Genomic DNA, 23,128 nt, shown 5'->3' with positions numbered 1-23,128 from the left:
CCTTGAAAAATTACTGTGATAATGACTACACAGCCACATGAAGAAACAGATAGGACATATATCTAAGTTAAAAAAAAAAGACAAGATAAAACTAAATACCCTCTTAGAACTCTGTGAAAGATAAATATGCAAAAAGGAAATATTCGTGCAAAATGAAAATGGTCATGTTACAGTGGTAAACTTAAGGCCACATTTTGTTCTCGCTTTTATAAAATCTATAATGATATTATGTTCGTAATTTAAAATTATACTTTTAAGAAAGGAATACAAAATGGAACCTAGCTCATTTATCATTGAACAAATAATTACTTTTATTTTTGGTTTTTTATTGAAATATAATTGACATAAAATATTCTATTAGTACAGGTATATCATAGTGATTTGATATTTTTATACATTATGAAATGATCCCCACAATAAGTCTAGTTACCATGTGTCATCATATAAAGCTATTACCATATTATTGACTATAATCCTTATGTTGTACATTATATACTCATGACTTAATTTCATAACACTGAGCTTGTGCCTCTTAATCCCCTTTACCTATTTCACCCATCCACCACCACCTCCACACTCTGGTAACAGATTATTTACTGTATCTATGAGTCTGTTTCTGTTTTTTTTTTTAATTCATTTATTTTGACTTTTAGACTTCACAGGTAAGTGAGATCATACAGTATTTGTCTTTCTCTGTCTGTCTCATTTCACTTAGCATTTAATACCCTCTTGGTCCATTCATGTTGTCACAAATAGCAATATTTAATTTGTTTTTTTATGGGTGAGTGATATTCCATCGAATATATACCACATCTTCTTCATCTATTAATGGACACTTAGGTTGCTTCCATATCTTGGCTATTGTAAATAAATACAGGCATGCATATATGTCTTCAAACTGATGTTTTCAATGTCTTCAGATAATTTTCCAGAAGTAGAATTGCTGGATCATACAGTAGTTCTACTTCTAACTTTTTGAAAAAATATGGAATGTTTCATGAATTTACAGCTCATCCTTGCATGGAGGCTTTGCCAATCTTCTGTGTATCATTCCCATTTTAGTATAGGTACTGCCCAAGCCAGCACAAATTACTACTTTTAAAGAATGGCATTATTAATAATTACAAAGGTATTTTAGAAGCATAGTTTTTTATCTATGACAACCATAAAACTTTCCCATTATGTTTTACTTCATAACCTCTCTGAAGCTAGACTTCTTTTAAACATGTAATACATGACAACAGAGTTACAGAATGGGGCATTCCCTATGTTATCGGTATTGCCTATGTCTGTGAGGAATCTTAATCCATCCCACTTTCAGGAAGTCAAATTTCCACATGAGAGAGAACCCAGCAAAATTCAGTACATAAGGATAAAATAACATGCTATATTTTAAAGGCTATCTCAACAATTAGAGATATGTCAATTCTTTCTCCCTTATATAAAAATCTTTCCAACTTCTGATCTGAATAATTTAGGTAATAAAACAGAAAGAAGGTAGCCTCTTACCTGGCTATAATATTAAAACATAAAGTATAATAGTGTTGATTAATTTTCTTACAAGTATGCATATAATTGAAATTATCTCTAGCTCTTGAGGAAATACTGTTACTTACATTTCTGTCAGCTAATCTTTATTAAAGATTCGGCTATTTAAAATAGAAATATTTTTAAAAAGGGGATATTCTTTTGAACACGAATAAGTAAAAAAGGATTACAGAGAGATAAAGAGAAAAAAAGGAACACTCATACCAAAGGACATGTTATCTTTGGATATATTCCATTCATTTAACATTCAACAAATACAGATTATCAACATGTCAGATGTAGACAAAGAGACACAGAAAATAAGTAAGTAATTGTGTTAGAGGATGATAAATGTTATGAAAAAAGAAAAAAGCAGAACAGGGTAACAGAGATTAGGGGCACTGGGAAGGGGGTTGTGATTGGTGCAAAGAAGTCTGGGAGGCTTCACTGAGGAGGTGTTACAGAACAAACATTTGAAAAGAGTGGAGTTAACCATTTGGATGCCAGGGAAAGAGCATTCTAGGTAAAAAAGACAACACGGTGCTGTAATAAAGTTACAGCTAGGGGACGGTGTGGTTAAAACCAGACTTTAAAGAGAGAATAGAAAGAATGAGGTGAGCAAGGTGTGAGTGGGAAGTAGGGCACATCATGTTGGGTCTTGCGGACCATTCTGAGAATGGTGGCTTTTATTCTGAATTAAATAGAAAACCACTGTAGGATTTTGATTCATTGGAATAAGAACACTCTAGCCACAGTAGTAAGAATAAGAGATTGATCACTGTAGCTCCTAAGAGTTGGTAAAAGGTAACCAGATTCTGATTATATATTTTGAACATGGAACCAACAAGATTTTCTAACAAATGGAATATGAGAGAAAAATGGGATTGAAGGTGATTATTATTTTTATATAAGCAACCAGAATAGATTTTTTTCCTCTGAAATGGGAGGAAAGTAGGTAGAATGATTTTGAGTAGCAAGTTCAAAAAATTCAGTTTAGACATACTAAGTTTGAGATGTCTCTTAGATACCCAAGTAGAGATGACCTGTAAAGAGATATAAATTTGGCAGTGATTGGCATATAGATGGCATATAAAACCAAGAGACCTGATGAGTTCAGGAAGGAATGGGTATGGAGTAGTTGGAATCCCCTGATCCCTGGTGCATCCCAATTTTAGGAGGCTGAGGAAACAAGAAAGGGCCAGCAAAGAAGGGTGAGAAGGAACTACCAGTGAGGTAATAAGAAAATCAGCACAGAGTGGTATCCTAGGAGTCAAGGAAACAGGTCAAACAGAGCAATGGTTAGTAAGCTGACAGGAGAGGAAAGTTTGAGAATAGACCCCTGGTTATATCTCCACTGACACTAACATATGGAGACAGGATAAGGTATAATGAGGAGCATATATGTGAGAGCAAAGGCTCAGGATGGCTTACTTGAGAAAGAGAATGCTTGAAATAAGTTTTAAGAGCTTTCATTACGGTAAAAGTGTCGTTTTATGTATGTCAAAACTTAAATGTTTTTCTTAATGCCAGCAGGTCTGACTATGTCATTCACGGAGCTCTTTCTTCAAATATTACTAAGAATTTCAAGATGGCAGTAGTAGAGCATTAAACCAAGTGCAGGGCCCTTCTAAGAGTGGACCTCATGTGACTGTAATTGCATGGGACACACACCCATGAAGCTGGCCCCAGAGGCAAAGCATCTCAACTATAACAAATACATGTACTGCTGGTACAGCAGGCTTCCCTAGCTTCTGGTTTCAAAAAAACATTTAACTACTTATCGGAGAATATAAGCAGAAAAAATAAATGATACAAACATAAGGAGAATCTGTTAGAATGTAATTTATTTTTTTTCCCAACTTGCTTTCAAAGCTAAATCAGCATATATGGATCTGAAGTCATTATGGTATGACAGCAAAAAAGGGCAGAAGAGTCATTAAATTTGATAGCACTAATAAAACTACATGAGAAAAGGGAGAGAAAACAGGCTTACTTTTCATTAGTATGCAGACAAAATAAAAAAAAAAACCCTCCTTCATAGAGCTTTAAAAGTTTTGGTTAACGTTCCTAAATGAACATTTAATATATAAATTCATTTTGGTTCCACCCCATTGACATAAAAAGTGATGCCTGAGTCAGAACACCAAGTATGAACGTGAAAACTACGGCAGGAATCCTCCAGCTTCTCACAGTAATAAAAGAGTATTCTTCCTTAAGCTTCTCAAAATATACGCACACACAAATGTATTCCTTCACTAGGCAAACATAGGCAATATCTACTCTTACCAGGCACCATATAGGGTGAACTTGTATTTTTTTCTCTTTCAAGTACAATTGAAAAGGGAGGCAAGCAACACCTCTTGCTCTATTGAATACACCAAGTCATGCCATGACTGCTTTGGAGTATTTTCCCTCCAGGAGTTTGGATAACAGTCTTTAGTGAATTCTTATTCTGAGATCTCTTTTTAGCTCAAAGGCTACTCCCTCCTGTGAAGCCTTACCCAATCTTCCCAAGCACAGATAATCATGATTCATCTTTGCCTCCCTGGCTGTGTGCTCCTGTTCACATTACTGTGCTTTTGGTACCGAATGCAGTTAACTTTTTCCAGGCCTGTCCCTGCTGCCAGATGGTGAAATCTGTGACAGCAAAATGAGTCTTCTGAAGTGATACGTGCCCAGTGCCTAACGAAGTATGGGAAAATAGCAGTAACTTAGAAGTTTGTTGAATGGATACATAAATTGTCAGATAAATGAAACTGGGCTAAACATATCTAGAGGCAGTTCTTTGGAAATGGGCTGTTATATTAAGGGGGTGGACTGTAACTGCTTAGTTTCCCATACCTCTACTTCCTGCTACATTTGCTGTCCACTCTCAATTTCACCACTAGACAATGCCAGCTATTAGGCTGCCTTGCCTGTCCCTCTAAACTTGGATATTCCATTGCCCTTTGGGGTAAAGTCTCAATGACAGCCAGCAGGCATAGGAGATAAATCAACTGCAGACAGCTAAATGTATTACGGCAGGCCAGTGTAGCCTCATTTCCAGAACTGCTGCTTCAGGGATGAATACAAGTAACAGTCCTTGGTGGGCTATGCATTTAATAGGAAGAAAGTCAACAGAGGTGCCAAAGGCTGGAGGGGGAACTTGGAAATTAATTTAATCAATTTTAGAAAAAGGTCAATCTCCCACATTGGGTAACTTCATCACTCAGCAAGACCTTGAAGTTACAGATTTGCAGGTAGAATCTCAGATTACTTTAAGAGGGACAATGATCCTACACATACACAGCCTCAATTTCATGGTGGAGTGTTGCTGATTTAAAGACAATGTTTGAATTTGTTGTGTTAAGAAAACAACTTTGCAAATATATTTCAGCAAGTCAGTTAAAGACCCAAATGTTCTGACTCTTATATAATGAGATTGTTTTTTAAAGACTTTATTTATTTATTCATGAGAGACAGAGAGAGAGGGGCAGAGACACAGGCAGAGGGAGAAGCAGGCTCCATGCAGGGAGCCCGATGTGGGACTGGATTCCGGGTCTCCAGGATCACACCCTGGGCTGCAGGCAGCGCTAAACTGCTGCGCCACCGGGGCTGCCCATATAATGAGACTTGAATAGAGAAGTTAAATTGAGTTAAGTAAAGGATAGAAAGGCCTAAGGGAATGGACCTCAACCTATAAAATATTATACCAGAATTATACACTTTCAATTATTTTTGGTTTCCTTTTCTATTATTTATTTTTTTAAATATTTTATTTATTTATTCATGAGAGACCCAGAGAGAGGCAGAGACATGGGCAGAGGGAGAAGCAGGCTCCCTACAGGAAGCCCATTGTGGAACTCGATCCCAGGACCCTGAGATCACATCCTGAGCCAAAGGCAGACGCTCAACCACTGAGCCATCCAGGTGCCCCTGGTTTCCTTTTCTAAAATCAAACACGCATTCTTTTGGAGAAAGGTGGTTACTGCTCCCCACATAACTTAGAATTTACATTGTGTAGAAAATGAAGTGTAGAGTGAGTAGTAAACACTGCATTTGCAATTTTATCCAATGTTAAAGTATGTGACTGAAATAAACCCACAAATCAATGCTACGTGCACTGTAAGTACTTTCTAAGTAATTCTTGATTAAATGATAATCTCACGTTCTTGAAAGTGAAGCTGCATATGAGTGACCTCATTTTCTATAAAACTTTAAAAATGTACAAAAAATTTGGGTCATTTGATGGGAAAATTCAACTCTATCCTTTTGTTCTAAAAAATTTTAAAACACTCTGTTTTTTTAAAAACATGTTTCAAAGTAGCAATTTATTTTGATATTTGAGGATATTAAATATGTACCCATATAAGAAAAAAAAATACGATTGTGTTGTTTACAAACTGATACTGGTAAGATTAGAAAGTGACTGTCTAATTTACAAGTTAATCCCAGATAGTGAGGTGGGGGGATGGGGTTACTTCTGCTGGGCAGTATTACATGGTAAATAGTAGGTATTAATTTGGTTTTATTTAGATAACTCATATAGCCTAGACAATTTTAAACAAAATAAAAATGATCTAAACTGTCAAGACAGACTCACAGCAGTTATGGGAAGAAATATGCAGCACTGTTTACTGTGCACCAGACTCAGTGCCAAATGCTTTACTGTCAGAACCCTTAGACATATTATTAATTTTTATTATTATTTAATGGGTCTGACTATGCACATATCTTGTTAAGGCACCGAACAAAGTATTTCTTATTGTTGTTGCTGAAAATTTATCAATGTTCTGACTCATTGGTTAAAATATCCAACATATCCAAAGTATAAGCAGAAGTATTAATTAAGTATCCAAAATACACTGATGTTATTATATAATACTGGGTCCTGGGACATTCCTTTTTTATTTTACAGGAGAAGAGAATGCCAATCTGGGAGTCACTCATTTCAATGTGTAAGAGAGAAATTTTAAACAGAGCCCGCACTAGGGCTTCCTGCTTGCTCAGCATCCAAGACTCGTACCTTTCCCCAGCCGCATCAACCCTACTATTTTGCTTTTCTGCTCTGTTTCTGGTCTATGGAATGTCTGCTATGTTCTGGAGCCCATCTTTGCCATGCTTGGTTTTCTGGGGGGGGGGGTTACATTTTATCTGTAATTGCTAGGTTTTAAGCAGACAAGGTGATCTGAAGCATGACTTTACGGTACCATTCTAACTAAAAGTCTCAGAGCTGTCCCCTAAACATTTAAATATGTAATATTCCATCTGGATACAGCCACAAGCACAGAGCTTTTATGAATAGAAATTATTAAAATATGCCACTGAAGTGCAAAGGCTGTGCCTTATTGCCCTTTGTATATTTAACATTGTTTTCAACACATAAGGCATTCGGTGAATAGTGTAGGTGGGTGGGAAAGTGATTAGCACTGCCATTTTTGAGGAATGGTTATATAAAAGCATCACTAAATCACTGACACACATATAAAGATCTAGAATATAGAAATATAGATAGGAGCCAGAAGACTTTGAGAGTATGTAAGTTCCCATAAGCCAACCTCCAAGTATCCAAGGTGACTGCACACATAAATCTGAGATACCAGGGTCTGTAACCATAGTCATTTGTGACCGTGAAAGCAGACTGGACTCAGGATAAGGTCATGCAAATGCAAATTTGGTAACATTCAAATATTGCTTTTTTAAAGATTTTATTTATTTATTCATGAGAGACAGACAGAGAGAGAGAGAGCAGAGACACAGGCAGAGGGAGAAGCAGGCTCCATGCAGGGAGCCTAACGTGGGACTTGATCCCGGGTCTCCAGGATCAGGTCCTGGGCTAAAGGCAATGCTAAACCGCTGAGCCACCTGGGCTGCCCCTCAAATATTGCTTTTAAAGGTAGTTAGATTCATAGTTAAACATTTATCATTTGCCTATAAACCTTTGATAAGTTAATAAAAGTAGTGCATACAGACACATCTCATGAGCTTGGCCTTTCCATGATAAGCTGTTTTCTTTATTAAGAACAAGATATAAATTATCTTGCAGTCCCTAGACTCATATCTTATCCTATATAAATTCTCAAAAATGTCATTTCAATGACTTCATCCCATTTCCTGAGTCGTCTAAATTATCTCTGAAGCCACCAGTAGACTAAAATAATAAGTGTAAGTTACGACATCAAAACTTATGTTTGCCCAAACATCATGAATCTGAGAAAAAATTTAAAATTTGGACATTTTGAACAACTAAATGAAAAATACACTAGAAAATATAAGTCCTAGTTCAAAGAAGAACTCTAACAGCCATTGCTTATTGAGCACTTACTGAATGTACTGTGCTAAGTGGTTTATACATACTGATGGTCAGAAACAGGACTGAAGAGATGGGACTATAGGCTACAGAGGCTAAATCACAGACCTAGTGATGCAGGAGAGGAGCACTAAAACCATGTCTACCTAAGCCCAGGTGCTAGTTCACTAACTTTGTATAGGAAGTCCCAGCATAAGGTGTCTCATAATAGTGGCTAATATGCCATTCTCCAGAGGGGAAGAGCCAAAAAAATTTTCACTCAACTTTATAAAGTGCTGAGGATAGAGGTTAGTCAGATTTCTTTTTTTTTTAATATTTTATTTATTTATTCATGAGAGACACATACACAGAGAGAGGCAGAGAAACAGGCAGAGGAGAAGCAGGTCCATGCTGGCAGCCTGATGTGGGACTCGTTACCAGGACTCCAGGATCATGCCCTGGGCCGAAGGCAGGCGCTAAACTGCTGAGCCACCCAGAGATACCCAGTTCGTCAGATTTCTACTTAGAATTATCTTATTCAAATTCTTAACGTAACTCTTTGACATCAGAGTTTGACATCCCTGGAAGTAGCTTTTAAATCACATGGTGGTCTTTTAGCATACAGTAATCCCCCATCCACCTAAGCTATAGCTTTGTTTTTTACTTTGTATATGATGTCACTGGAAATTTTAATGTAGAATTTAAGTGCTAATTTGTGTGACAGCAGCACAGGTGGTTTTTAATGCATCTTGTGAATGTGTATTCGTTTTGTCCACAACAGAAAGACATGTGGTATTGCTTTTTAAATTGATCTTTAAAAGACTTGAATACAATGACATTCAACACTTGCATTTATGAGATTGTATCTCCTAGAATGGTAAACAAATCAGTGTTAGATTTCTTTGTTTCATTTAAAAAAAAAATTCCATCTGGGAATCTCTAGACATTCTCATTTAGTATTATTAGATTATGTCACATTATGTGACATTGTACTGCATTATTCAAAATAAAGTAATTCAGACAACTATCAGCAAGAAGAGAAAGTCAGAAATCAAATATAAAATCCCACTCTTTCTATGGGGAAATTTCAAGATAACTTGCCTAATATTAGTATCAAGCCATTTAAGGCTTGATTCTAACTATATACTTTAAGCTATAAAGCAAGAGTTCTTTAGAATCAGAGATTTTTTTTTAAAAAAAACTTTATTATGACAATTAAAGACCAAATATAGCAAGAAGCTAGAAAAAATACAGTTTATAATATGGACAAAACTAAAAGGCACCTAAATTTAATGCTAAACATACCTATGAAAAAAAAATTTTTAATTATTTTATTCTGTTTAAAGCTACATCGTAAGTTATAATTGAAGACAGTTATAGAATCCCTTAAACAGAAAAGATCAGATATAAAAGTGTGCAAGAACTGACAGCACGCTTATCACCAAGGGGCTGAAGTTGGGGGTTAGAGAAATGGATAGTTAAGCAGATAACCAGAGATTTGGGACAGCAATGTGCAGTTAGTTCACAGCTCAGCCCCACTGCTTGCTGGAAATGATTTCTCATAACACAGGGAAGAAACAGGGACTGTAAATTTGAGGAAGGGCAGGCACAGGCTCTCTCCTTACTAGAAGCTCCATGCAGACAGGCACTGCATTTTTTCTGTGTATCTGTGTCTCTCTGGTGTCCCAGAAACTGTCAGACATGAGGGTAAATGATAAGGATTTGTTGGAAGTGAGAAAGGAAGAGAGGGATGAAAACTCAGATTGCATCAAAACACACCATGGCTCTCATTTTCTTCCACTATTAATAAGGGGATTGGACTAAACTATTTCTTGGGCTTCTTTCAATTTTAATCATTCCTAATTCTAATTCTAAATAAGTATTTTTTTCCTGATAAAAAGAATCTGAAGGCAGGGGGAAAAGACATCTCCAGGGACACAGGAAAGAAAAAGCTGCCCTGAAACACTGTAACCACATGTACATCCAAAAGGATTTTAAATTTAAGGAAAGATTAGAGACAAAATACAGAATTATAGTTAAGTTAGAACATTGGCAAGTCGGAGATTCAACTACAGTTAGACTACTCAATGATTATGATTGGCAAAGTTTAGTAAGAAAGGTAAAAAATTGCAGATAGTGTCACATCTTTAAATATTGCTCTACTAGTACTGAGGCATAGTGATTTGCCCTCATGGTAATAATTTATAGTGATTAGAAACATGATACTTGACAGTTGGCAAAGAAGTTTGCTTTTGACAAAATGTGACTATATTTGGAAATGGGGTCTTTAAAGAAGTAGTTAAGTAAAAATGAGGCCACTAGGATGGGCCATTAAGACTGATGTCCTTATAAAAAGAGGGTATTTTGAGCGGCTTTAAAAAACAGGTACAGAGGAAAGGCCATCTGAAGACACAGGGAAACGATAGCCACCCACAAGACAAGGAGAGAAGCCTCAGAAAAAAATCAACCCTGCAGACACCTTGATCTCGGACTTTGAACCTCCAGAACTGTGAGAAGATTAATTTCTTTTATGTCACTCAATCAATGGTGCTTTGTTATGGTGGCTCCCACAAACGATTACATACCTCCACAAACTCTACTTGGAAATCTCCTTCATGATTTATTTCTGGCGTAAGAGCCTGCTTAGTTTTCAGAGTTAAATATGAAACTTGGGTCAAAACATTAATAATATATGATATTAAGGCAGCCTGTAGTTTTAGATCACTGATAAATTAGAAGGCAGACCATAATAGATCACAATAAAGTATCATACTCTAGAACCTATAATCAATACGAAACTCCACAAAGGATTATTCTAGTGAGGGAGTAACAATGAGGTGAGAAACCACCTGGCCCCATACTCAGAGACTCAATCCCTGCTATTCATATAAACTTTCTAATATAAAACTCAAAGTACAGACTATTAAATGAAAACTCTTGATAAGTCCTACTTACTGAACATCCTTCAGGATGAAGAACATCCTTCAACAGTAGTCAGGATTATGCACAATGTGCTAAGTGATGGCAACTGTGATAAAGATGTAACAGTAACCCAAAAGTCTACTAGAAGGCACTAAGACATTTAGAAAGCAGTGCTCAACTATATCCAACTTACATTATTCCTCTCTCTCAGCCGCAACCAAGGGTATTGTGCATAGTTGTAAGACTCCACAGATAAAAGGAATGTGAAAACATCATTTTTCCAACTATACTAATCCCAGCCTATACCACCATCACCCTTCCTCCTCATAATCCCCATTTTGCCATCAGGGTCTCTCTCCTGGTCATGGTGATTTTACTGTCCCTGTAGCTAATCCAGCCTCTCAGCTCCTTATCCACTCCTCCCAAAGAACTGTGTTCTCCACCCTACCTGTGCAACTCACTCTCACAAAAAGACATTAGAAGTTGTCATTAACAATAAATGCATCCCTCCACAAACTCAATTTCTAGCATCCCTTCTCTGGCCACAACCAGCTTTCTTTATAGTTTGTACCCCTCCCCAGTTCCCCAATATGAATGATTTCTTAGCTCCACTGCTGTATCCCATTCATTGACTTCTAACATCATTTTATTGTCTGTCCCTCATCTCTGAGATCCTCGTATCTCCCTTTACCCAGTCTCAATGTCACATGCATTCATTATTATAGGTCTCTCTTATTTCTGTAACTCCCTTGCCTCTCTCTTACTCCATTATATATGCTTGGTTCAATTCAACTTTTCAATGCACTCCTCATCTTCAGTGAAGCAACTCAACATGGGTGAAGAAAAACATTCACATTGGCCTTTCTCACTTTAAATTTATGAGCAGTGACCTCAAGTGGGCTCTCCAGAATGTCCTGTGGTCTTCTTGTACATTCCTAGTTTAATCCACACATTTCTAGACTACATTTCCTGCCTCTTCTCTCCCCAAACCTCCACATCGTCTTCCTTCTTCTCATCTTCAGTTGATGACCTTGCTCCTTATTTCATTGAGAAAGCAGAGGCAATCAAAAAGAGAATCCAATGATTGTCAAATGCAAATCTACAAACCTACCTTTCTGTTAGAACAGATGAACTCTTTATCCTCCTACCCAAGATCAACTGTTGCACTTGTACACTGGATCCCATCCCATCCCCTACCTGGTACTCTCCCACTTTACAAGATCATTCCCATTAGCAGAGAAACAAATTGAATTTGTCCTTATCCTTATAAAACCATTATCTGATTCCACATTCTGTCTCCAGGTACTGCCCCATTTGCTTAGTCCTAAAACCTTTGATTCCTGTCACTATAAGCCCTTCTCTTTCTCTTATATTCCACATATCCAATCCATTAGCATATCCTGTTGGTTCTTCCCAAATATATTCAGAAACCAGTTACTTCTACCTCCACCTTTATACCTTTGTTCAAGTCATCATTATCCCCCATTTAGATTACTGAAATACACTCCTGAACTCCTCTATAATTTATTCTTCATAATTTCACCTATAATTATTATATAATGTATGTCATATCACAGCAGTATAATTATCAAAACCTTCAATGGTTTCCCATCTCACTTGGAGTAAAAGCCAAGTCCTTACAAAGGACTTTCAAGTATCTATGTGATTTAAGCCCCTTGCCCCTGCCTCTACCCCAACCTCACCTCCTACCTCTTATTTGGCTGAATTGTTTCAACAACACTGGTATCCATGCTAGTCCTCAAATATGACTAGAACATTGAAATCTCTATAGCCCATGTGTTTCTGTCCCCTTTTCTGATGATATCTTCCAAAGGGAGTAGCATTATTTACTGCATCACATTTACATTGGTTCTCTTCTCAAAAACCACCCCATTTATGGCACTTTCCTGACCTTCTCCACATAAAACATCACCTCTGCTGATTATACTCTCCCATCCCTCTCTCTCCCCTTGACCTTGCTTTACCTTTTTCATGGCACTTATTACCATGGGACATATTATGTATTTATTGCTTGTCTAGTGTCTGTCTCTTACTACTTGGAATCTGGCAAGAGCTTTATTTTGTTCATTGACTCACCAATGCCTAGAATAGTGCCTGGCGCATATTACACACTCAATAAATATTTGCTGAATGAATGAACCAGTATTATCATCAGTATCATTACCAGCATTATCTTTATTATCTAAATGCCCAGGCCAAAATGGTTGGTGCAGAGCAACTGCATTCTAAGACTCTAAGTCAAACACGGGCTAAAATAGGCTGACCTTGCTGGTAGGAGGACTTAGAAAAACATAGCCAGCACTTACTGGAAACACTGATGTGCACTTTACTTGCTAAGGCCAGAAGAGGAAAATCATTTCATGCCTCAAGAATTGAGGTTTTAACCAAAACTAGTTGAAGATGGTCACAAGCAGATTTTATTCCTTAACAGAGCACTTCTATTAGAAGAGCTTTGTATTATTCTATTTCGTCACTGAATCCACAAAAAAGGTCTATGAATCAATAGAAGAAAAAGCTGAAAAAAAAAAGGAGAACTGTGATTTTCCTAAATCAGTGATTTAAAATCTTCTATCATGGTTTGTTGTTGTTATTTTGCATGTTATATTCCACAGGGTTTTCTTTTTTCTTATCTTAGAACTATTTCTCTATCAGTTTCTTCTCAAGTAGAAAGAGAAAACTTACCCAAATGATAATTTGAATAACCTAGTCAACAGGGATCCAAAGTAAAATAAATTTCAAGCTCTTATCATTTTGAAGCAAACTTATTACCTAGATGACCTCTTCCTTTCTTCCTTTAGAAGATGCATGCATTAGTGTTCATCACTTTTCCAAAGGAAACAGAATTCTAACATCACATTAAAATGTACAGATTTAGAATGAGAACATGCATGTGAAGAGTAAAAAATTATATAACAATACAAGCCAATGTGTAGTACATAAGAAAATGGGCATGAAGGGATATTAAATAAACGAATGTAAAATTAATAAGTCAGATCTAAATAACACAAAGACCTAAGACTTAATGTGTCAGTTGATAACACTTCAGCATATCTACTTCTCAGAGTAAAAATACAAATTTGCATAGAGACAGAAATTTGAGCAGAATAAAAATGTAACTCAAAAAAAGGTCTAAGTCTAGAAAAATAAAACCTATAAAATGATCTAAATACTCACCCTCACTTGCTTTAAGACTTTATTCTATACTCTACTTCTATAGGTCCTTATTTTTTTTACTTCCATTTATTATGAACACAATAGTTTGTAATTCTTTTTAACTATGCATTCTGAATTTAAGACTTACAGTAAAAAAAATTCTGCAATAGAATATATTAATATTTTAAAATCTATTTAGAAAGTTAGATAAATGTCATGAAACATTAAAAGCAGTACAAGGCTTTAGAGATCTGTAATCTTTTTTAGAGAAAAAATTAATTAAATACGAAGAGACAAATTAATTACAAACAAATGGAAGCAATGCATACAACTTAAATTAAGTGTCTAAATACTGACAATTAGAAACAGCAGGTAGAGGGACACCTAGGTTGGCTTCAGCTCAGGTTCAACTCTTGGTTTCAGCTCAGGACATGATCTCGGGGTCATGGGACCAAATCCTGCAACAGGCTCCATGCTCAGCAGAGGTCTGCTTAAGCATTCTCTCCCTCTTCTTCTGCCCTCCCCCCACACACTCTCTTTCTTTCAAATAAATAAATTAAATCTATAAATAAAAGAAATGGGGGGTTGGGAGTGAAATTCTGTGCTGATTGCTTCAACTCAGATATTAATCTTAAATTTTGAGTATTTACTTTGCCAAAATAAAAAAAAATAGGAAAGGTCCCCACCATATGCAGTCAACTTACTTTACAGTGATCATACTGGAGCTGTAAGGCTGGGACATCCCCTCCAATGGGCATTTGATTTTGAAGCTCTTCATCTTTAATATTCAGCCATTTGATCAGTTCTTCTAAGGATGTCAGCAACCTGTTCCACTTCTCAGCACTGGCCTCCAAATGGGCCCTGTTGAGAGACAGCACTGACCACATTTAGAAACTTGAACTGTGTTAAAAAAAATTATATATCTTCCCTTGGGCTCATAATCTTGTATGACCAACTAATGTTCACATCCAAGAGAGACGGACTCTTTTTTAATAAAAAGAAATCAAGGTGGCTTAGTGGTTGAGCATCTGCCTTTGTCTCAGGATGTGATCCTAGGGTTCTGGGATCAAGTCCTACATCAGGCTCCCCCCAGGGACCTTGCTTCTCCCTCAGCATATGTCTCTGCCTCTCCCTCTGTGTCTCTCATGAATAAATAAATAAAATCTTTTTAAAAAATAAAAAAATTAAAATAAATGAAAAAGAAAAGATCCTGTAAGAAACAGTTAATTTGAAGAAGATGAAATATGCAGATATGCTGGTAATATCTATCAAAATTTACAATAGGTAACTACACTCCACAAAGGCATAAATATGAGGCTTTCAAGAATGTCTGTGACAAAATATAAAATTATAAAAGCAAATTTCAGTAGGTTATGTAAGTATATATACATACTCAAATATAATTTTTTCTCCTTTCATCCATATACATGAAGAAAGAGGGGTAGAGAGAGGAAAAGAAGCAACTATATGCATATAATATGTTTAAAAAGATACATACTAGATGGGGTAACTACAGAAAACACAGTAAATAATTTTATTTATTTATACACTAATTGAGTATGTATAACAGGCTTATATTATTTTTCTTTCTAAAAGAGCTAACTAGTATTTTAGGAAAGGAAATTACTAATATCTTAATTTCCCTTAGAACTCAATAAATTACTGAAAGCAGAATATCACCAGCATTCACCTCAAAGTTGGGAAACAATCACCCATTGCTCAGCTAGAACGCTATTTGGCTTCAAGCTGATTGTTGTCCAGTGACAAATGTCTACTGGGAATACAAAACACCTGGGCAAAAACCATTGATTACAGTACTTCATACTCTGGTTTAAAGGTGAGGTCTTTTTCAGTAACAATTTCTGCTTTTAGAACAGAAAAGTATCTTCAGATTCTTAAATTATGAACTTTATAATCAGGAAACCATGCTTCAGAAATACATTTTTAATATGTGATGAAGATTCCAATAAGAGTAAAAGCTCTTGAGAATAGAAATGAAAATAAAAGCACAAATCTGGGGCCCTCAAGAAAGGGCACTTACCCAGCCTCAAGCCTACACTTCATGGGCTGGAACTGAAAGGAGAGATCAGATCAATAACTCCATGCACTGCAAGAGTCAGTGTTTACCCAACCCTGTACCACCCCAGTGGGCAGATGGTGAATGTGGACTTAAGTGTGCTTGATCTTTCAGAATGAGAGGTGGAGGGATGATGGAAACAGATCTTAGGTTTGTTACACACCGGCTTCCAAAGACTAAAGCCAATGATGGCAAAAGATGATTCAGTTGGGGCAACCTCAGGTGCAAGAAACCTCTGTTGTCCAGGCTTCACATCCTCCCAGTTAGCTGTGACTTGGACATCGGCATTAGGATCCCCTCTTCCACAAAACTGCTCCTTCTCTGAGTAATAGACGAATCAACAAGGGACAGCCACTACTGTCCCTCAGCCCTATCAGCAGAGCTGATAGCTCCACTATAGTTAATTCAAACAAGTATTTTTCCATTGAGCACATTAGGTGGTATTCCAGCAATAAACATTCAACAATATCCTAAGTCCTTGTTTAAGAGTTCATAATGCTCTCAGAGGAACGATTTGATCTCTAGTTCATAAAATAATGACCATGGTCTATCAGCCAATATTCTTGGCTAAAAAAATAAATAAATAAATAAAAATGGAGTTCTGCATATCTCTAAAATACCACATACTAGCATTTAGTCACATACAAAAGGCCAGTTGTCCTGCAATCTATTTATAGCTCCATTGTCAGCTGGCTAATATAAAACAAACTATTCAAACCCTAAAATTCTATGTCTTATTCAAAAGAACTCAGTATGAAATAATAAAAAATAATTTGTAAATACAGAAACAAGTTTGAGGTATTTTATAATTCTTTGAGAATTGTACGATTAAAAAGTTTGTTATATTCTCTCGCATTTATAATCTTTTCTATTCACTCTACAGGTGCTATGACTGACCTCACTTTACAACATTTTGCTTTAATGAGATCCTGATTCTGCCTGAGTGCCAGCTTTTCTGTGTTCATATTGATTAATTTTAGGCCAAATATATAATTACCTATCCGTGATAAACAGTAATTTTACTTGTCACAGAGCAGAACCAAATAATTTCAATTATATTAACTGAAAACTCTGCCAGTTACAAATTATTTTGCCATAAATATATTCCACTAAGGTGCTGCAATTTCTTTCTAGTATTTTTTTAAAGATTTTATTTATTTATTGAGAGACACACAGGGAGAGAGAGAGAGAGAGAGGCAGCGACACAGGCAGAGGGAGAAACAGGCTCCATGCAGAAAGCCTGACACAGGACTGGATCTCGGGTCTCCACAATCATGTCCAGCACTCAGTTTAGTGCTGAAGGCGGCACTAAACTGCTGAGCCACCCGGGCTGCCCTCTTTCTAGTATTTTTAAATGCAAAAAAGAATGACATCAGAGGCCTTTAGTCGATCAAGACGCGCTTGAGTGTGTCTGTGTGCAAAACATTTAGGCATTATACCCTGACCTCCTTTTTTAGATTATTTGATCCTACTTCTTCAGTATCTGCAGTTTGACTCTAATCAATAACTAAATCGGACGTTACATTCCTTTGAAATCCAGTTACACACACTTATCCAGTGAAGAGCATGCAAATTTTTCCCCAATGTAATTAACTCTTTCGACTGCATAAAATAATGAAATTGATCACTGAAATCTACTGCATTCAGCACCTGAAGGACTCTATGTTCATAAAGATGAAGACAATGCTTTTTATAGAGAGTACTGAGGTGACTTGGAAATAAATGAGATAACACTAGTGTCCGTACTTCTCTGCATCTTCCTTCTTCCAACATAAAAAGCAAGCTGATGTGCCAGAGTCATTGCCTGGAAAATCTGTTCTGGTTATTCTCCAATAGATTCTGTGTGTTCAGTGGATTACTACCATATGCCCAAATACATGCATGCTTCCATAGTAGCCTTCAGTGTTCTCGTTTCAATTCAATTCTTTCATCTTTTAAGATGAAAGCCTTTTCTTGGGCACCGGGTTGAATGCTTTGCACGTAGAAAACTTAAAGTTGTTTTTGGTGTACTGGTACTTTCTCAGTTTTACTCTAAACATTTTAAAGCTTTCCCTTCCCCACAACTACGGATGACCTGTCAGTCATCAAATTTTCAGAATCTTATAAACTTTCTTTTTAAAGATTATATTTATTTATTCATGAGACACACAGCAGAGAGATCCTCAGCCTGATCCTGGGATCATGACCTGGACTGAAGGCAGACACTCAACCACTGAGCCACCCAGGTGCCCTACCTTAAAACATTTCTTTAACTCCTATCTGCAGGCACTCACATTCTGCATAACTGACTTATTAGCTGACTTAATTCTCACTTGTTTCAGTTTATTCATTGGGTGCTTGACATGTGCAAAACTAGAGGTACTTTCACTGAATTTATCAACTTAGGATGATGTCTACTACAGAACAGGCTTTACACAAGTTAGGGCTCATTACACTGAACTGTTTATTTTACAAGTCTCTAAACATTTTTAAGTAACCAACTATTTTTTAAAATATATTAATGTGAAAACTTCTTAGAAGGTAAGGATCCACACAAATGATACTCTACCATTCAAATATAATATGGAGGAAACTCTAAATTAATATGTGTTTTTATTTTTTTTTATTTTACTTATTTTTTTTTTTTTAATTTATGGTAGTCACAGAGAGAGAGAGGCAGAGACACAGGCAGAAGGAGAAGCAGGCAGAGGGAGAAGCAGGCTCCACGCACCGGGAGCCCGACATGGGATTCGATCCCGGATCTCCAGGATCGCGCCCTGGGCCAAAGGCAGGCGCCAAACCGCTGCGCCACCCAGGGATCCTTAATATGTGTTTTTAAATCACAAAAGCCTTGGGGCACCTGGATGGCTCAGCAGGTTAAATGTCCCATTCTTGATTTCAGCTCAGGTCATGATTGACCTCAGGGCTATGAGATTGAGCCCTGAGTCAAGCTGAGAGTGGAGCCTGCTGGAGACTCTCTCTCACCCTCTCCTTCTGCCCTGTCCCTGCTCACGATCTCTATCTAAAATCAATCAATCACAAAATCCTCTACTTTTCAATGTTTCTTCAAAGAAGTCTTTATTCCTTCTCCCAATGTATAGATATGAAAATAGAGAACAAACAGTATGAGTAAGCAGGGGCATTTATAAAAATAAAATATAGCTTTCCATTTATTCACTACAAACAAACATCTATGGAGCACTCGCACTGATACCAGGCACTACATGATTTCAGAAATAAAAAGTCCTGGGGTCAGATTAGGAGAAAGACAAGTTAACCAAATATACTCTGATATAAGAAATTTAACAACAGTTCTCTGCAGGAACCACAATTCAGAGAAGAAAAAAAACTTGCTCAAGGACAGAATTTGGGATTCAAACTGAAATCTAAACTGTTTCCACTTCACGGCTTTCATTATGGACAGCATTTAAGAGGCCATATAGAACTGCCCAGACATATTTATAGACAAGTGAAGATACATTTGCAAAGTAGGTCTACCAAAGAATACAATGACCCAAATTAAGGGGAACAAATACATACTATCCCCTATCATGTAAGGAACACACATAAGTAAATGTCCAATTTGGCACTTTTATGACAAATGAAATTTATTTTTAATTTGTGGTAAAACCCATAGATTATAAATCTAGTTATAATGAAAGACAATACCCTTATTAGTGCAAGAATAACCAGTTACAGTAGAAGGAGTTATTCTTGCTCTGAGAAAGGGAGTTAAGATGACTAGGAGAAAAAGGAATTCAGTCTGTGTTGAAAAGAACACCAAAGCTATGCTTCCAATATGGCAGCCACCGACAACATGTAGTGATTTCCATTTAAGCTGAAGTTAATTAAATAAAATTTGAAATTCACATTATCAGTTGCACTACCCACATTTCAAGCACTCAATATGCCACATGTGGCTAGTGGCCATCACACTGAACAGTATAGAGACAGAACACTTCCACTTTCTGAGAAAGTTCTATCAGAAAGTGCTGAACCAGATGGGAAAAAAGAAAAAAGAGAAGAACAGAATCTTTCTCTGTTCGACTTGAGATAAGGAAATTTTAGTAGTTTTACAATATGGTTAGCAAAATCAACTGGCTAAAGCTAAAAGTGGTGTCAATGACATTGTAAGATGTGATAACATTAGATGTAATCATGATGTTAAAGGTTAATCTTCTCTAAGGGCTCTTAAAAGGGTGCCCTGAATTTTTAAGAGGCTCATAAAAGAAAGGAAAGATAGAATTTTATCTTTGAACTCTGTTTTCATTAGATTTGACAATTTCACTGGCCTTTGAAACCGTATGTTAATAAGAATCTATATTAAACATCATTAAGCTGATAAGTGGATATTTAATTAACATAGTCCTAAATTAAATAAATCTAACATAAAAAGTTAAGCCATGTCATTCATATTACTGAATTTATTTCTGATCACATTTTTCCAGAGAGTAAAAAATACTGTCAAATTCCCTAAGAGGCTATCTTCTAGCTGACATTTCAAATCATTAGCTATTGTCTCTTCTATCAGTCTAAGTGAAATATATACTTGTAAGTATAATTTGTAGATTGCAAAGAATATTTCGCACACTGGACTTCAGTATTTAAAAGTCTAATCAAAGTTATCCAAAAGGACTGCAAAATAATATTTAAGATATGAACCCAAGGTACTGAGCCACAGATTATTACACAGTGGTCCAATGACCACACCATACTCAAAGGAAGTAATGTCTGTAAAGCACTTTGAGTAGGTCTGGCATATGAATATTCAAGAAATATTAGCTGTTATTGTAATCTTTGGCAGACATTCTCCTTCTAAAGATGATGATAAATTAGAGCCAATGCTCCCTGCCATGACAACATTGACTTTAACACAATTACAGCACAATCTGAAATACAGAATGCACAGAAGGGACATATAACCTGTCCACAGTGGCACAGCTGCTGAGTGGCAAAGCCGGTTTCTGAACCTAGGCAGTACAGCTCCATAGCATTAACACTACTAAACACCATCCTGCTTTTTTATCCAGTCTGATAAAAAAGCAGGACCCATCTATTTGCTGTCTACAAGAGACTCATTTTAGACAGAAGGACACCTACAACCTGAAAATAAAAGGTTGGAGAACCATTTACCATTCAAATGGTTCTCAAAATATACCCTAAAAACTACAGAACACTTCTGAAAGAAATTGAGGAAGACACAAAGAGATGGAAAAATATTCCATGCTCATGGATTGGCAGAATTAATATTGTGAAAATGTCAATGTTACCCAGGGCAATTTACACGTATAATGCAATCCCTATCAAAATACCATGGACTTTCTTCAGAGACTTAGAACAAATTATTTTAAGATTTGTGTGGAATCAGAAAAGACCCCAAACAGCCAGGGGAATTTTAAAAAAAGAAAACCATAGCTGGGGGCATCACAATGCCAGATTTCAGGTTGTACTACAAAGCTGTGTTCATCAAGACAGTGTGGTACTGGCACAAAAACAGACATATAGATCAATGGAACAGAACAGAGAACCCAGAAGTGGACCCTGAACTTAATGCTCAACTGATATACGATAAAGGAGGAAAGACGATCCACTAGAAGAAAGACAGTCTCTTCAATAAATGGTGCTGGGAAAATTGGACATCCACATGCAGAAGAATGAAACTGGACCACTCTCTTGCACCATACACAAAGATAAACTCAAAATAGATGAAAGATCTAAATGTGAGACAAGATTCCATCAAAATCCCAGAGGAGAACTCAGGCAACACCCTTTTTGAACTTGGCCACAGTAACCGGAGAAGGACAAACAGTGTATGTTCTCATTCATTTGGGGAATATGAATAATAGCGAAAGGGAATATAAGGGAAGGGAGAAGAAATGTGTGAGAAATATCAGAAAGGGAGACAGAACATAAAGACTTCTAACTCTGGGAAATGAACTAGGGGTGGTGGAGGGGGAGGAGGGCGGGGGGTGGGGGTGAATGGGTGACGGGCACTGAGGGGTACACTTGACGGGATGAGCACTGGGTGTTATTCTGTATGTTGGTAAATTGAACACCAATAAACATTAATTTATAAAATTAAAAAAAAAATAAACACCATCCTGTACCACTGCTCTTTGAGGTATGCTTCCTATATGAGGGCCTATTGCTGAGTATAATAAACTGTTTTATCCTTCTTTTAATTAAGATATTATTACCACATAACATTCTATCACTTTCAGGTGGACAACACAACGATTCAATATAGGTGTGTATTGCCAAATGATCACCACAATATGTCTAGTTAATATCCATCACCACATAGAGTTACAAATTGATATATATTTGTATAAAGAAGTATACATATTTTATAAATACCCAAATAAGAATGAATGTTAAGATAATTTGTTTTGCCCATTTTTTGAAGTTAATAATGAAGAATGTATCACTCACTTCTTTAGTGAAGCATATCTGATCTATATGAAAACATACAAAAGAGACGCCTGGGTGGCTCAGCGGTTTGGCACCTGCCTTTGGCCCAGGGTGTGATCCTGGAGTCCCAGGATTGAGTCCCACATCAGGCTCTCTGCATGGAGCCTGCTTCTCTCTCTGCCTGTGTCTCTGCCTCTCTCTCTCTCTCTCTGTCTCTCTCTCTCTGTCTCTCATGAATAAATAAATAAATCTAAAAAAAAAAAAAAAGAAAACATGCACAAGTCAATACAGGTATAGATCTAGGCTTCCAGTTCTTATACATTTATAATGCTGTTATGTGTCATAACATAGTTACAGCAATGTGTTGTCTCTCGCTTCTTCCCTTTATAACAGTTATTTGAGTAAATAGTTATATAGACTAGTTCTGTTTCCACTTCTCCACTTCCCATTCTGACCTTTGGTTCCTCTGAAATCAGATTTTCACCTCAACCAAAACACTGTCCCAGCAGTGACCAAAGCTCTTCCCATTGCGCCTGGCCTCTGTCATCCTGATCTTGCTGTACCTCCTGAGGGGCTGTACCACCAATCACACCTCTCCCTTGGAAAAACCTTCTTCTCTCAGCTCTTGACAACATTCCTGGTTCTCCTCTCCTCAGAGCCACCCATTTCTCAGGTTCCTTTGCTGGCTTTCCTTTCCTTCACCTATTCCTGATATAATAGGGTTTCCTGGGATTCTTTGCTGTGCCCTCTTCTAAGTTTTCACCCTCTTG

The 23,128-nt window shown here is 36.8% G+C and overlaps 1 protein-coding gene and 1 non-coding gene across 7 annotated transcripts in view; both read right to left on the bottom strand.

Annotated features, from left to right (window-relative positions):
• The window catches only part of UTRN (utrophin), a 497,690-nt gene that overhangs the window by 120,060 nt on the left and 354,502 nt on the right, over positions 1 to 23,128 (bottom strand). For all 6 annotated transcript variants that reach the window (XM_055311522.1, XM_055311520.1, XM_055311521.1 and 3 more), the window contains one exon: positions 14,596 to 14,752. In XM_055311522.1, the coding sequence (XP_055167497.1) occupies positions 14,596 to 14,752 (157 nt within the window). The remainder of the gene's footprint in view (positions 1 to 14,595; positions 14,753 to 23,128) is intronic.
• LOC129501075 (U6 spliceosomal RNA) lies at positions 980 to 1,086 on the bottom strand. The gene has a single exon (XR_008662645.1). It is a non-coding gene; the product is annotated as a U6 spliceosomal RNA (small nuclear RNA).

The sequence above is a fragment of the Nyctereutes procyonoides genome, unplaced genomic scaffold, assembly GCF_905146905.1.
Source record: "Nyctereutes procyonoides isolate TBG_1078 unplaced genomic scaffold, NYPRO_anot_genome, whole genome shotgun sequence".
In the NCBI taxonomy this organism is placed as follows: domain Eukaryota; kingdom Metazoa; phylum Chordata; class Mammalia; order Carnivora; family Canidae; genus Nyctereutes; species Nyctereutes procyonoides.
The sequence above is the reverse complement of the archived record's forward strand: the minus strand, read 5'-3'. Positions and strand labels throughout refer to the sequence as shown.